Below are 13,045 nucleotides of genomic sequence, written 5' to 3'. Positions count from 1 at the left end.
ATATGTGTACAAAGACAAAAATGAAGAATAAACAGACTTAATATAAAGAGTTTTAAAGATTTAGAGAATTTATTTAAAAGATTTTACAAATGTAACGTGAAAATAGAAAGATTACTTTGGGGTATAAAGATTAAAAAAAAATTAAAGACTACACAAATTTAACACTCGGAAATTAAAGATAAATAATAAAAAGGGATATTGGAATACATAGATCGAAAGGAATCTTGAAAATTTTTGTGTTGATAGTTCAAAAACAATAAGGTAAAGACAGTTTAAAGATTGCATAGATTTAGAGCTTGTTAGTTTGGAAGAAGGTATCTTTGAGAGAGTTTTATATTAAAATATGGATAAACATGTGTATAAAGACAAAAATGAAGAATAAAGAGACTTAATATAAAGAGTTCTAAAGAATAGAGGATAATTTATTTTAAAGACTTTACAAATGTAACGTGGACAATAGAAAGATTATTTTGAGGTACATAGATTCAAAAAAAGACTAATAAAAAGGGAGAGTATCTTGAAAACTTTTGGTTTCAAAGATATAGATTTAGAGCTTGCAATTTGAAGGAAAGTATCTTTGAGAAAGTATTATATTAAAATATGGATAAATGTTTGAATAAACAGACTTAAAATAAAGATTTTTAAAGATATAGAGAATTTAATTTAAAGACTTTACAAATGCAATGTGAAAATAGAGAGATTGCTTTGAGGTACAAAGATTCAAAAAAAAATTAAAGACTGCATAAATTCAATACGCGGAAATTAGAGAAAAATAATAAAAAGAGATACTGAAATATATCTGGAAATATCTTGAAATTTATTGTGCTGAAAGATAAAAAAACAAAAGGAAAAAATAAAATATTTGAAATTTAAAGATTTGACAGTTTTAGAACTTGAAATTTGAAAGAAAAACTTTTTTTGTAAAATTGTTATTATGAAAGATGGATAAGTGACAGAAATGAAGAATAAAGAGACCAAAATAAAGACTTTTGAAAATTTAGAGAAATTATTTCAGACTATAAAAATGTAATGAGATAATGGGAGATTACTTTGAAGTATGTAATTACAATAAAAAAGTAGAATTTGAAGGAAAGAATTGCAAGAAAATGTAAAGACACTCGGAAATTAAAAATTTTTTTAAGTGAACTGTAAGGGGATTGAAAAATAAAGATTTTTATGCTTTGAAAGGCTTTAAAAAGGAGTTTCAAAATTGAAAAACTGAATTGTTTTGAGATATAAAAATGCTTTCAATAAAAAGTTAGAAAACTTAGGGATTAGAAAATCAGAAGGACAAAAATACTGGAAAATATGGAGATTAAAAGATACTTTGTGGAAACCTAAATATAGACTAAATAAAGAAAGAAAAATAACTAATTAAAGATATCATTAAGAATAAAGACAAATGATCAAGATTAGAAGATAAGCAGTTCTTCAAACACCATTACAAAAATTAAAGTAAAACGACTTGATGAAAAAGTTTTTAAAACTGAAAAATATAAAATAAAGCGTAATTTTAAAATCCAGTAGGGTGAATAAAAAAAACACACAGTCGAACTCTCAAAAATGTTTATATTCGAAGTTGAATGAAGTTTTTATTCTAAAATCATGATAAAATATTACAATTTGTTCCACTTTCCAATTATTTCAAACAAAACATTTTGTGAAATTTGAATAAATCTGGATTTTGCTCAGATTTTATTCCATTACTTCTTACTTAAGTCGCGAAATGGGCAATAAAAATGCGATTATTCTCTCTTGTTTCAGACAGTTTGTAGTGTTTTAAGACAAAATCAGAAAACTGCACACCTGGCAAAAAGGTAAAACTAATTATATGCAAACTTCCGGTAACAAAATCCGGCTGTAATGTAGCGAAGTAATTTATTCGAGTTTCGTGTGTATCATATAACTAATGGAAACACAAGATTAGCTTAATTTAGAGTGGTTTCTAAACTACCATTAATAAATGTCTGATCAAAGTGGTCTGTGACTTACAAATTAAGTGTTACCAACTTATTTTTTTTTTAAATGTACTTACACTGGAAATAGGCCGATATTTTACAGGTGTACTCTCCGAAGCTGTAGATGGAGGTGTAGGCGGCATAAGCCGCATTTGGCATGCAGACGAGGGCCACCAAGAGGTCGGCCACCGATAAGTTCACTAGGAAGTAGTTAGTGACGCTGGAAGAGAGAAAACAAAGAAATTACATAGTTTGCACAAAGCTGGGATCAAATTTGTTGTGTGGAGTAAATGTTTGATTGTTTACGCTTTTTATTTGTCAAGCAAATGTTAGAGTTGGGGTAAGCTAAGAAGGTTTTCTTTAGTCCTCTCTGATTTAACTTCTAAAAGGAGATTTATTTCCTTGAAAGTTTGTTTTCATCTAGTAGATGAACTTTACGAACGTCGTTTTATTTAGAGTTGAAGGAAAAAAAATGCTCAAGTCGAGATTCAAGCTCCTAATTTGGCCAATCTTGAGTAAAAAAACTATTAGATTAATCAAAAAGTTTGGCAACTACTTTTTTACTTTTGGTTTCTGCGATTTTTAGAATTTTCGAATTTCTATAGTTTTTTTGTTTTTACGTATTCGTTTTACGTTTTGACATTGTTACGCCTTACGTTTACGTTTTTAAATTCCAATAGTTTTTTATTTTAAATTTGTACCTTTTCTTCTTGCATTCTTAAAATACAAATTTTTATGTCAACGTTTATGCTTTTTAAACCTTGTGTCCCTAAGCTTTACGTTCTTACGGAGAATAGTTATTTTTCTTATAAAATTATGCTTACGTCCTAACAATTTTACCGTTCTTACATTTTTTTACTTTAAAAGGAGAAATAACTTTTATAAAATTGAACACTACGTTTACGTCTTTACGACTGCGATTTTAATGGTTTTGTCTTTGTATTTTACGTTTGCGTTTTTAACGATACAGCTACAGTGAAAATAATATGCGATTGCGTTCTTATGTTTATGTAGACATTATTGTTATCCTTACGTTTCTGTTTCTAAATCTTTACTTTCCAATGCTGTTTTGCTGTTGTTTTTATTTTATTACGTATACGTTACGTTTACGTTAAATTGCTACTCAAGTTTTTTAGAGTTTTATGTTTAACGTTATTACGTTTTCTCTTACGTTGCATATATTCAAATTTTTATTTTATTTTCTTACAATTCCAGGTTTCAAGTTTCTGCGTTCTTACGTTAATGTCTACGTTTTTTAATTTTGCGTTCTTAAGTTTTGCATTAACGCTACGCAGAATATTTTTTTATAAAATTTAGCTTACGTCCTAACAGTTGCTTGTTGTGATTACACTTTTAAAATTTTACAATTGCGTTTTTAAGTTTTTACGTTTTTACCATTCTTACGTTAAAAGAAGTAACGTTCATTAAATTGAACACTACGTTTACGTCTTTACGATTGCGATTTCAAAGTTTTTTTTTTAAATAGCGGTTTTGTCTTTGAATTTTACAATCTTACGTTTACGTTCTTAACGATTTGGATACAGCGAAAATAACATGCAATTGCATTCTTATGTTTATGTTTGTGTAAACATTATTATGGTTTCTTAGATTTCCGTTTTTAAATCTTTACTTTTCAATGCTGTTTTATGTTTTTATTTTATTTACGTATACGTTACGTTTACGTTATGTTTCACGGTCTTACGTTTCCTCCTACGATTTATATATTCAAATTTTTATCTTATTTTCTTATAATTTTAGGTTTCAAGTTTCTGCGTTCTTACGTTAATGTTTACGTTTTTTAATTTTGCGTTCTTAAGTTTTGCATTAACGCTACGCAGAATATTTTTTTATAAAATTTAGCTTACGTCCTAACAGTTGCTTGTTGTGATTACACTTTTAAAATTTTACAATTGCGTTTTTAAGTTTTTACGTTTTTACCATTCTTACGTTAAAAGGAGAAGTAACGTTCATTAAATTGAACACTACGTTTACGTCTTTACGACTGCTATTTTAAAGGTTTTTTACATAGTAGTTTTGTCTTTGTATTTTACATTCTTACGTTTGCGTTTCTAACTACAGTGAAAATTCTATGCGTTCTTACGTTTTGTTATTTTATTTACGTATACGCTAGGTTTACATTAAAATGCTACCAAAGAAAAATTTTTAAGTTTCAAGTTTTTACGGTCTTACGTTAACGTTTATGTTTTTTGATTTTTATTTCCAAACTTAGCCTAACATTATGCGACTATGCGCCTATCCTTCTTTTTTGTATTATGTTATATTTTGTAATTATTTTGTCATTTTGTATATTTTTTGACTTGTCTTTTTTTATATTTTTTACATTCTTACATTAACGTTTTACTTTTTAAAATGCATAAGGTTTAACGATAAGGATTCGCAGTAATTATCTTTTTATTAATTTACATATACGTTCTTACGATTGCGATTATGGTTACGTTTTTGCGACTTTTTTTTATTTTGCAATTTTTCCATTACGAATGCAATTTTTCTCATTCTAGGTATTTATCTTACGTTTCATTATTGTTACGTTCACGCTTTTTTACAATTCTAATATTCGAAATGAAAATTCCTGCCTTGTACTCTACTTAATTAATTTAATTAATTTACGATTTAATGAAGGATTTCCTTTTTTCCTTCATTTGACTTTGGCTAGTGTTATGAGGAATTTTACAGCCGAATGTTGAATTTCATTAGTTTCAGGAGGAATTCTAGTGGCATTTCAGGTATTAAAACTTTTCAAGGTTCCACGAATGACTAGGGATTATCCAACAGCTTTCGTCATGAAAATTTCTAAATAAACATTTAATTTCGCGTCTGCTAAAGATAAGAGCGAAATTAAAGCCTTGACAAGGCTCGACTATTAATGAATTAACTTCCAAGTAATAATAATTAGTCGTTTTTACAAACTGTCAACATTTTCTCAAGTTAAAATGAGAATACAAAGTGTGACACGGGAAAAACAGACAACAAATTGTTTTTTTTTGTCTCACTTTGTCGAAATATATCTTTAGATCTTGACAGGCGAACATATTGGAATGTATAAGCAACCGGCCTGAAAAATGACTCCTGAAAATTCGAGAGTACTGCAGAAAATAAGAATAAAAGATGCCTACACTGTGTATGTTTTATTTTCAGGTTAATAAACAAATCCTAAAAATACGCGGTTTATTTTATCCTGAAAAAATATCAAACAGATGTAGAATTATCTCGAATTGAAATTGTAATTGCTGAAAAACTCTATTACAGAGCGAAATTAAAGCAAAACACTTCGAAGCCACAAAGTAAGAGTTTTTTCAGGATGAATCATCGGCTTTCAGGCCCAAAACTGTTAACGTCAATTGCACGCAAATGGAGGCAAATGGAGTTAGCGATATTTTATGCACCAGATCCGAGGATGGGAACGACGGAAATTCGGTTTTCAAGTTTTAAATTTCAGAAAGTTGGGTAATAATTCACAACGATTAATAACTTGTCGCTTTGACAAATTACAAAATTATTGTCTTGAGTTGAGAATTCGAAAAAACCTTTTCCAACTGTTTGTTAATGAATTTTTTATTCACTTGTATTGGAAATGTCGTTTTTTGCTAGTGGAAAAAATCGGCTTAAAATCGAAACACAGAGATAAAAGGAGGAAAAGAAGGTTAAAACTCTCAAACATTCTCCCTCATGTTGTGTATTTGTTGTTTAGCTTGTTTGTTTTAATATTACCTTGGCTGTTGTGTTGGGATGACCTTTAATGAACTTGATTTCTTATTAAAATCTACTTAATTGATATTTAATTAAACTGTCACAAATGGGTAAATATTAATAATTTATTAAAAATATTTTTAAGCTCGAGAAGTTGTGGCGATGCAAGCAAGCAATTTTAATTTGGACGACTTTGTGATTTATCCCGTATGCATTTTCGTCTCATTTTCTTTTGAAATTGAGATAATTGTTGTATAATTACCTCACTTTGGTTTAATTTATTTGAATCACATTTGAATTAAGTCTGATTTTGGTAAATCATGTTGTTAATTTTTCGTCTAATTAATTTCTCACAATTGAAATGTAAATAGTTGAAGTGTGATAATTAGTTTCATTGCTTTTGAACACGTTTGAAGAAACGTTGAGGTGAATTTATATAAAATTCGGCCAGAAATGTGTACAAAACTATTCTCGTAATAGTTAATGTTAAATTAATTTGTGTTTTTTATTTTTTAACTAAGACAATTTATTCCTAATCACTTAAAACTATTGAAAATTTAATTCAGAAATTTGTTGAATAAAAATCGGGATGATAAATAAAACGTCACGATTTACTAAAAACAGATTAAAATAAAATGACCCCAAAATAAATTTTATAATGTGAGGAAATTTCAATTTTTGAAAACAGAATTATAACAGATTTGGGCGTTGCAAAGTATCACAACTTGTTTCAAATTCTTGCGGGCTTGTGGGTCGTTATTGTTGGCACGACTGACTGATTTCGAGGTTGGTATTACTGCAAGTGAAATAATTTCGCCAATGCGTCAATTTTTAACAGCGGAGCGTCATWTCTGAATYGAAGAAAAGTGAAATTTGGTTTGAAAATAACAAACAGTTGTACCAACACTAAATTGGCGTTTTTGGCCATTTGAGAGGAAGCCAACTGTGTGAATTCATCCGTCAAACGTAACCTCACTGTTTTAACAGTTTAGTTACCTGGCAACGCAATTTAAAATTATTTTTAAACTTGACCTTGACTGTCTATAAGAATTTGAAACGACTTTTACATTGTTGCATTAAATAAAAATGTAAAATTCAACKTTTCGTTGCGTGATTCACTTATCGATTTGAAAACTGTTTAAATTTCAGATTTTAAGTATCAGAAATGTGATTTTTGTGGTAAAAGTAAACAAAAAATTAATAAAAAATGTTTGGACATTTATTTGATTTAGAAAATGGTGAAAAATAACCAATGAAACATCATCTCGACTGAAAGACGAAAATGGTGGTTATCCAACTGTAATTAATTGTAACAAGAATCTAATGGGATGCAATTTTTGACTTAACAATAAATAGATCAAGGACGAAATCATAAATTAACCCTTGAATAACAACACGAAAAGTGGTGGATGCGCCGGACAATTTTTTCAACACATTTTTCTAAATTACTGAAAAACGTGAAAAATTATTTTAAGACAATCGCAATAATATTTATTTTAAAGTAGACCGTTTCAGGAAATTTAATACGTATCAAATTTTAAATTCTTCTTTGCCCCAACCAGAATAAATGTTTTATAAGCAAAATAGCAAATGAAACTTTTAAATGAAAAATCCTGAAAAGTTTTGATACAACAGAGTTTAATTTTTGGATTTAATCTTGATTGTGTAAAAATTTTAGACGATGATGAATTAAAAAAAACTAAATAATCATGAAAAATTATTTTGAGACGTTCGCAATTATAATTTCCTTAAAGTAGACGGTTTCAGGAAATTAAATGAGTATCAAATTTTAAATTAAACTCCGCTACTTTGCCCCAACCAAAATAAATGTTTTAATGACAAAACCAACAAAATCCCATAATTACTGAAATTGCCATTTGTTGACATGAAAAAAGGATTAATCCACTTAAAAATCTAAACAAGCACGAAACATGCTCGCTCAAAAGAAAACTAAACTTGTTTCATATGTGTAACACACAAACTTTGATCCTTTCCTGCCCCAATTTCATTATTTAAAAAAAAAATCAAACACGGGTGAATCCCCTGAATTTCAATCCGCATTTTTTATTTCGCTTTCTTTGCAAATGCACCACACGCACATAATATTTCGTATGAATTATGCAAATTCTGACACGAAACAGACGAATTAATTAATTTAGTTTCTGTTTTCTATAGGTAATTCAGTTTGAGTTTGAAATCTTGTAAAGTTTCCTCAATTTGCAGCTAATTGAATTTAGTTAGTTTATTTATTTTGAATTGTTGTTGTTGAAACACGACGAACACTTAAAATTTGAGAAGAGAAATTGTCTTTGGGTGAAATATGGAAAGATTTTCAATTTGATAAAAAATGATTCGAAACGAGGAAACAAATTTAATATTTTTGTTCGCGAATCATTGAACCACAACAAGTAGCCAAATTGCGTTATTGTTTATTGCAATCAAAGCACTTTTCCGAAAGTTTGATAAAAAAAGGTCAATCAATACGATTTTTTTCGTTGATTAGAATTGGTGACCTAAATGTTGTGCTTTTAAAGGACAATGAATTGTGTATGTGATTGTCATTTTTCATCCGTAATAACACACAAGACAGTATTGCCAACTATCAATAGTTAATTTACTACAGTTTTAATCACTTTCAATGAAATAAACAACGAGGGTTTTGTTTATTTATTATTTATGACACTGTGCATATGTTGTCTTTGAACTAATATTGATATTATTATTATTGACATTATTAATTATTTTTTCAATTTCTGTTATTTTCTGACTATTAAAAAGTTTGACATTCTAAAGCCCCTCTCAAATTGTTACTAAATTGGTCAAAAAATTACCAAATTGATTGCTGGACTACACTAAGATATGGAAAGTGGGCTTAAATTAATCAACTTTGTTGATTTTTCGCTAAATTTGATAATTATTTGAAATGGGTTTTACTTAAAATACTCAGCTGGATGCGGCAATAAATTGAAAATTGGGCATTTTGGAAACGAAATTTTAAAGTTTCACTTTTTTACTTAAAAAATAAACCTTCTAGTAAAATTTAGCTGAAAGCATTCTTTGAAGTTTTCAAAGAAAATTGAATTATTTGGCAACGCTGCAAGGAAAATAAAAAAAATTAAATTCTTTGGCAAGACTAACAGAAATATAAAACAATATGAGTTATTATTAAAAAAGCGTTGAATTATGGAGCACTTTGCATATTTTAATGAATATGGGAAAATAATAATTTTGTAATTTCAATAATAAAGTCAGTATTTTCAAAAGCGATAAAAAGAAATGTTTTTTAATTAGAATATTTGTTATTATTAAAGACTCGTTTCAAATTATTACTAAATCTGTCAAAAAAATAACAAAAATTGGTTAAACATAAAGTGAGTTAAAAAATGAAAAAAAAAAACATTTTGTAACAGTTTGATTCTAGGTCACTTAATTACATAACAAAATTTTGTTGATTTTTTTTTTAAATAATTTGAAGCGAGTTTTACGACAAATACAATAAAAATTGTTTAATTTTCAATTCTTGTTGCAGTGTTGCCATGTTTTAATTTTCTTTAAAAAGTGAATGTTTTTATTTAAATTTTTCGAGAAGCTTTTATAAAATTTTACTCTACAGTGTGTTCACTCCGACTTTCCCTTCGAAAATTTTGTAACAAATAAATAAATAAGTTATTGTTTACTTCACTCAGTAGGAAGAGAATTATTAATGGAATAGAACTAAACAAAAATAATAAAACTCTAAAATAAAACAAATGGTTTGAAAATTGTGCAAGTTGGACACTTTTAGTGAACATCCTGTATAGTAAAATAAAAGAAACTACACCAAATAAAGTCTTGCTTACAAAACTTCAAAGTTTTTTTATTTAAGAATAAAACTTTAGAAAAACTTAAATTGAAGCATGAATTTTTCAAAAACAATGAATTATTTGGCAACACTGTAAGCAAAATCAAAAAAGGATTTTTTTATGTTATTTGACAAGGCTAACGAAAATGTAAAAAAATTTGAGTTACTATTAAAAAAACATTGATTACGGTCCTTGAATTATGGAACACTCTGTATATTTGAAACGAATTTTAATGAATCTTTGAAAATAATAACTGTAATTTCAATAATAAAGTCAGTATTTTTCAATTAAAACGTTTGATATTCTAAAGCCCGTTTCAAATTATTACTAAATTGGCCAAAAAAATAACCAAAAAACCTTAAACAACACAAAGTAATTTAAAAAAAGTAAAAAAACCTATATTGTGACAGTTTTTTCTATGTCTCTTAATAAACCGATTTTGTTGACTTTCTAATAAATTTCATAATAATTTGACATGGTTTTATTACAAATAGAAGAAAAATTGTTTAATTTTTAATTCTTGTTACACTGGTGCCATGTTTTAATTTTTTTTTCAAAAATGTATGATTTTACTTAAATGTTCCTAGAGGCGTTTATATAATTTAAATTTTACTCTACATGGTGTTTACTTTTTCTTCCAAATTTTGTAATAAATAAACAAATAAGTTATTGTTTATTTCACTCACTAGAAAGATAATTAATAATAAAAAACTAAACAAAAATCGGTTGAAATTACACAATTTGGTACTTTTAGTGAACATCCTGTATAGTGAAATGAAGTGGAAACCACACCAAACAAAGTTTTGTTTACAAAACTTCAAAGTTTCAACTTTTTATTTAATATCAAAACTTTAAAAAATTTTTCATAGAAAATTAAATTATTTGGGACGCCTCAAGCAAAATCAAAAACTATTATTTGGCATAGTGTTGATTATTTGATTAAAAACAATACTTTTGTAATTTCAATAATAAAGTCAGTAATTAAAATATTTGACATTCTAAAGCCCCTTTCAAATAATAATCATACCGGTCAAAAAACACCAAAACCAAAATTTTTTGACAGTTTAATCAAATTTCATTGATGTTTATTTCGCTCGATTATAATAATTTGAACGGAGTTTTACGTTGGGAAAAATTTCGGTTTATCGACCAATTTATCGCAGCCTTTGCGATGCTTTCTGTCGGTGGCAAAAGTGATAAAATATCGCCCTTAACCCGATATGTGATAGGACAACAAAAAGTGGCGAAAGTGCAGACAATTCGTAGAAAAGTGGGATTTGAAAATAATTTATCACCAACTGTCTAACACGGATTGGGATGAAACTCAACTTAAATCCGTTTAAATCACCCTGTATGTTAATTAGTTGAGAAATAATCTCGCGACTCGTTTTAATTAAATTCGAAACTTGTAAATGATTTATTTGTATACGAAATTTAATATGTCGTAGAAGCCTGTCAAATGCAATATTTCCTTCCCAAAGTAATTTTTTCTTAATTAGGAAGATATCAAACAAAACGAAACGAAACATCAAGTTTGTTATTATTTTGTCATCGAGAAACGTATCATCACACTGGGGAATTTTTTATTACGTTTTTTTCGAACGATTCCCTGCGAATATCACAAATCAGTTCCGCTTTATAAAAGTATAACTAGAAAAAAAATTTCAAACCCATTCAAATACACAACTCGTGAAAACCCACGCACGAATGCCTTCAAAAGGCGCTTCAATCGAGCGCTGAAAAATCGAATTGCTGCTGAAATTCTATCACTGAAACATCTCGATTGACATTGAGACTAATATAATAACGTGAAATCTTCATCTGTTTCAGGTTTGCGGACTTGTGAGACCATAATGTAATCCTCGAAAGTGAAAAAAAAATCATGAATCTATCCAATGAGACTGAAATAATCGAAAATGTGCTTCGAAAATTCAGAGAGGATAATTTTGTAGTGATTGGACTTTATGTGCCGGTGTTTGTTGTCGCTTTGTTGGCGAACGTGCTCGTTATTTGGGTCGTCATTAGGGATCAGTATATGAGAAGGTAAGATGGGGGGATTTACCGACAAATTCACGCTGAGGGATCATTAGTTATCACCAAATCGATAGTTTTGCACAAAAGTTGTAGAGATCTTGGTTTCTCATACAAATTTTTGTACCATTGAGTGTAAAACCCCGCTCAAATTGTTAGCAAATCAAATTGGTCGCTAGTTAATTAAACTGTCAAAACATGATGTTTGTCTTCACTTTTTGTTTATCTTATTATTATCATCCTAGGACTGGTTTTGGTATTTTTTGACTAATTTGACAATTATTTGAGAGGGGCTTTAGAATATTAAATATTGTAATTGGAATCTTTTTATCGACTTTGGAAATTCACTTTATTATTGGAATCACAAAATTATTATTTCTTATTATTTCATTCGCTAAAATTCATACCAAATATACAGAGTGTAGCAAAATTCAGTTTCTTAGAAAAATTTTTTTTGCAAGTTCATTATTAAATAAAAACGTGAAACTTTGAAATTTCGTAGACAAGACTTTATTTGATTTAGTTTTCATTTCATTTTTATTGTATTTGTGGTAAAACCCGTTTCAAATTATTACGAAACATCGAAAAATCAACAAAACTGCCACATAATAGTTTTTTTTTACGTTTTTTACCTTCCTTTATGTTGTTTAGCCAATTTTGGTTATTTTTTGACCGATTTAGTAATAATTTGCAATGAGTCTTAGAATATCAAACCTTTTAATTGAACAACATTTCTAAATTACAAAATTATTATTTTCCTAGATTCATTAAAATTCGTTTTAAATATACAGAGTGTTCCATAATTCAAGCATCGTAATCAATGTTTTTTAATAGTAACTCACACTTTTTTCGTTAGTCTTGTCAAATAACATAAAAACAAACCATTTTTGATTTTGTTTACAGTGTTGCCAAATAATTCAAGTGTTTGAAAAATTCATGCTTCAAATTCACTATTTCTAAAGTTTTATTATTAAATAATTTTAATTTAAATTTTTATAAATTTTTATTATTAAATAAGAAAATTTTGAAGTTTTGTAAACAAAACTTTGTTTGGTGTGGTTTCCACTTCATTTCACTATACAGGATGTTCACTAAAAGTACCAAATTGTGTAATTTCAACCGATTTTTGTTTAGTTTTTTATTATTAATTATCTTTCTAGTGAGTGAAATAAACAATAACTTATTTGTTTATTTATTACAAAATTTGGAAGAAAAAGTAAACACCATGTAGAGTAAAATTTAAATTATATAAACGCCTCTAGGAACATTTAAGTAAAATCATACATTTTTGAAAAAAAAATTAAAACATGGCACCAGTGTAACAAGAATTAAAAATTAAACAATTTTTCTTCTATTTGTAATAAAACCATGTCAAATTATTATGAAATTTATTAGAAAGTCAACAAAATCGGTTTATTAAGAGACATAGAAAAAACTGTCACAATATAGGTTTTTTTACTTTTTTTAAATTACTTTGTGTTGTTTAAGGTTTTTTGGTTATTTTTT

General features: G+C 27.7%; 1 protein-coding gene across 2 annotated transcripts in view; it reads right to left on the bottom strand.

Annotated features, from left to right (window-relative positions):
• LOC123010815 (neuropeptide FF receptor 2-like) overlaps positions 1-13,045 on the bottom strand; it is a 25,882-nt gene that overhangs the window by 10,527 nt on the left and 2,310 nt on the right. For both annotated transcript variants that reach the window (XM_044407949.1, XM_044407952.1), the window contains exon 2: positions 2,036-2,178. In XM_044407949.1, coding sequence (XP_044263884.1) covers positions 2,036-2,178 — 143 coding nt within the window. The remainder of the gene's footprint in view (positions 1-2,035; positions 2,179-13,045) is intronic.

Source organism: Tribolium madens, unplaced genomic scaffold, assembly GCF_015345945.1.
Source record: "Tribolium madens isolate multiple individuals breed KSU strain unplaced genomic scaffold, Tmad_KSU_1.1 Scaffold_91;HRSCAF=231;Tcas5.2_LG7, whole genome shotgun sequence".
Taxonomy (NCBI): domain Eukaryota; kingdom Metazoa; phylum Arthropoda; class Insecta; order Coleoptera; family Tenebrionidae; genus Tribolium; species Tribolium madens.
This window is presented reverse-complemented; position numbering and strand designations above follow the sequence as displayed.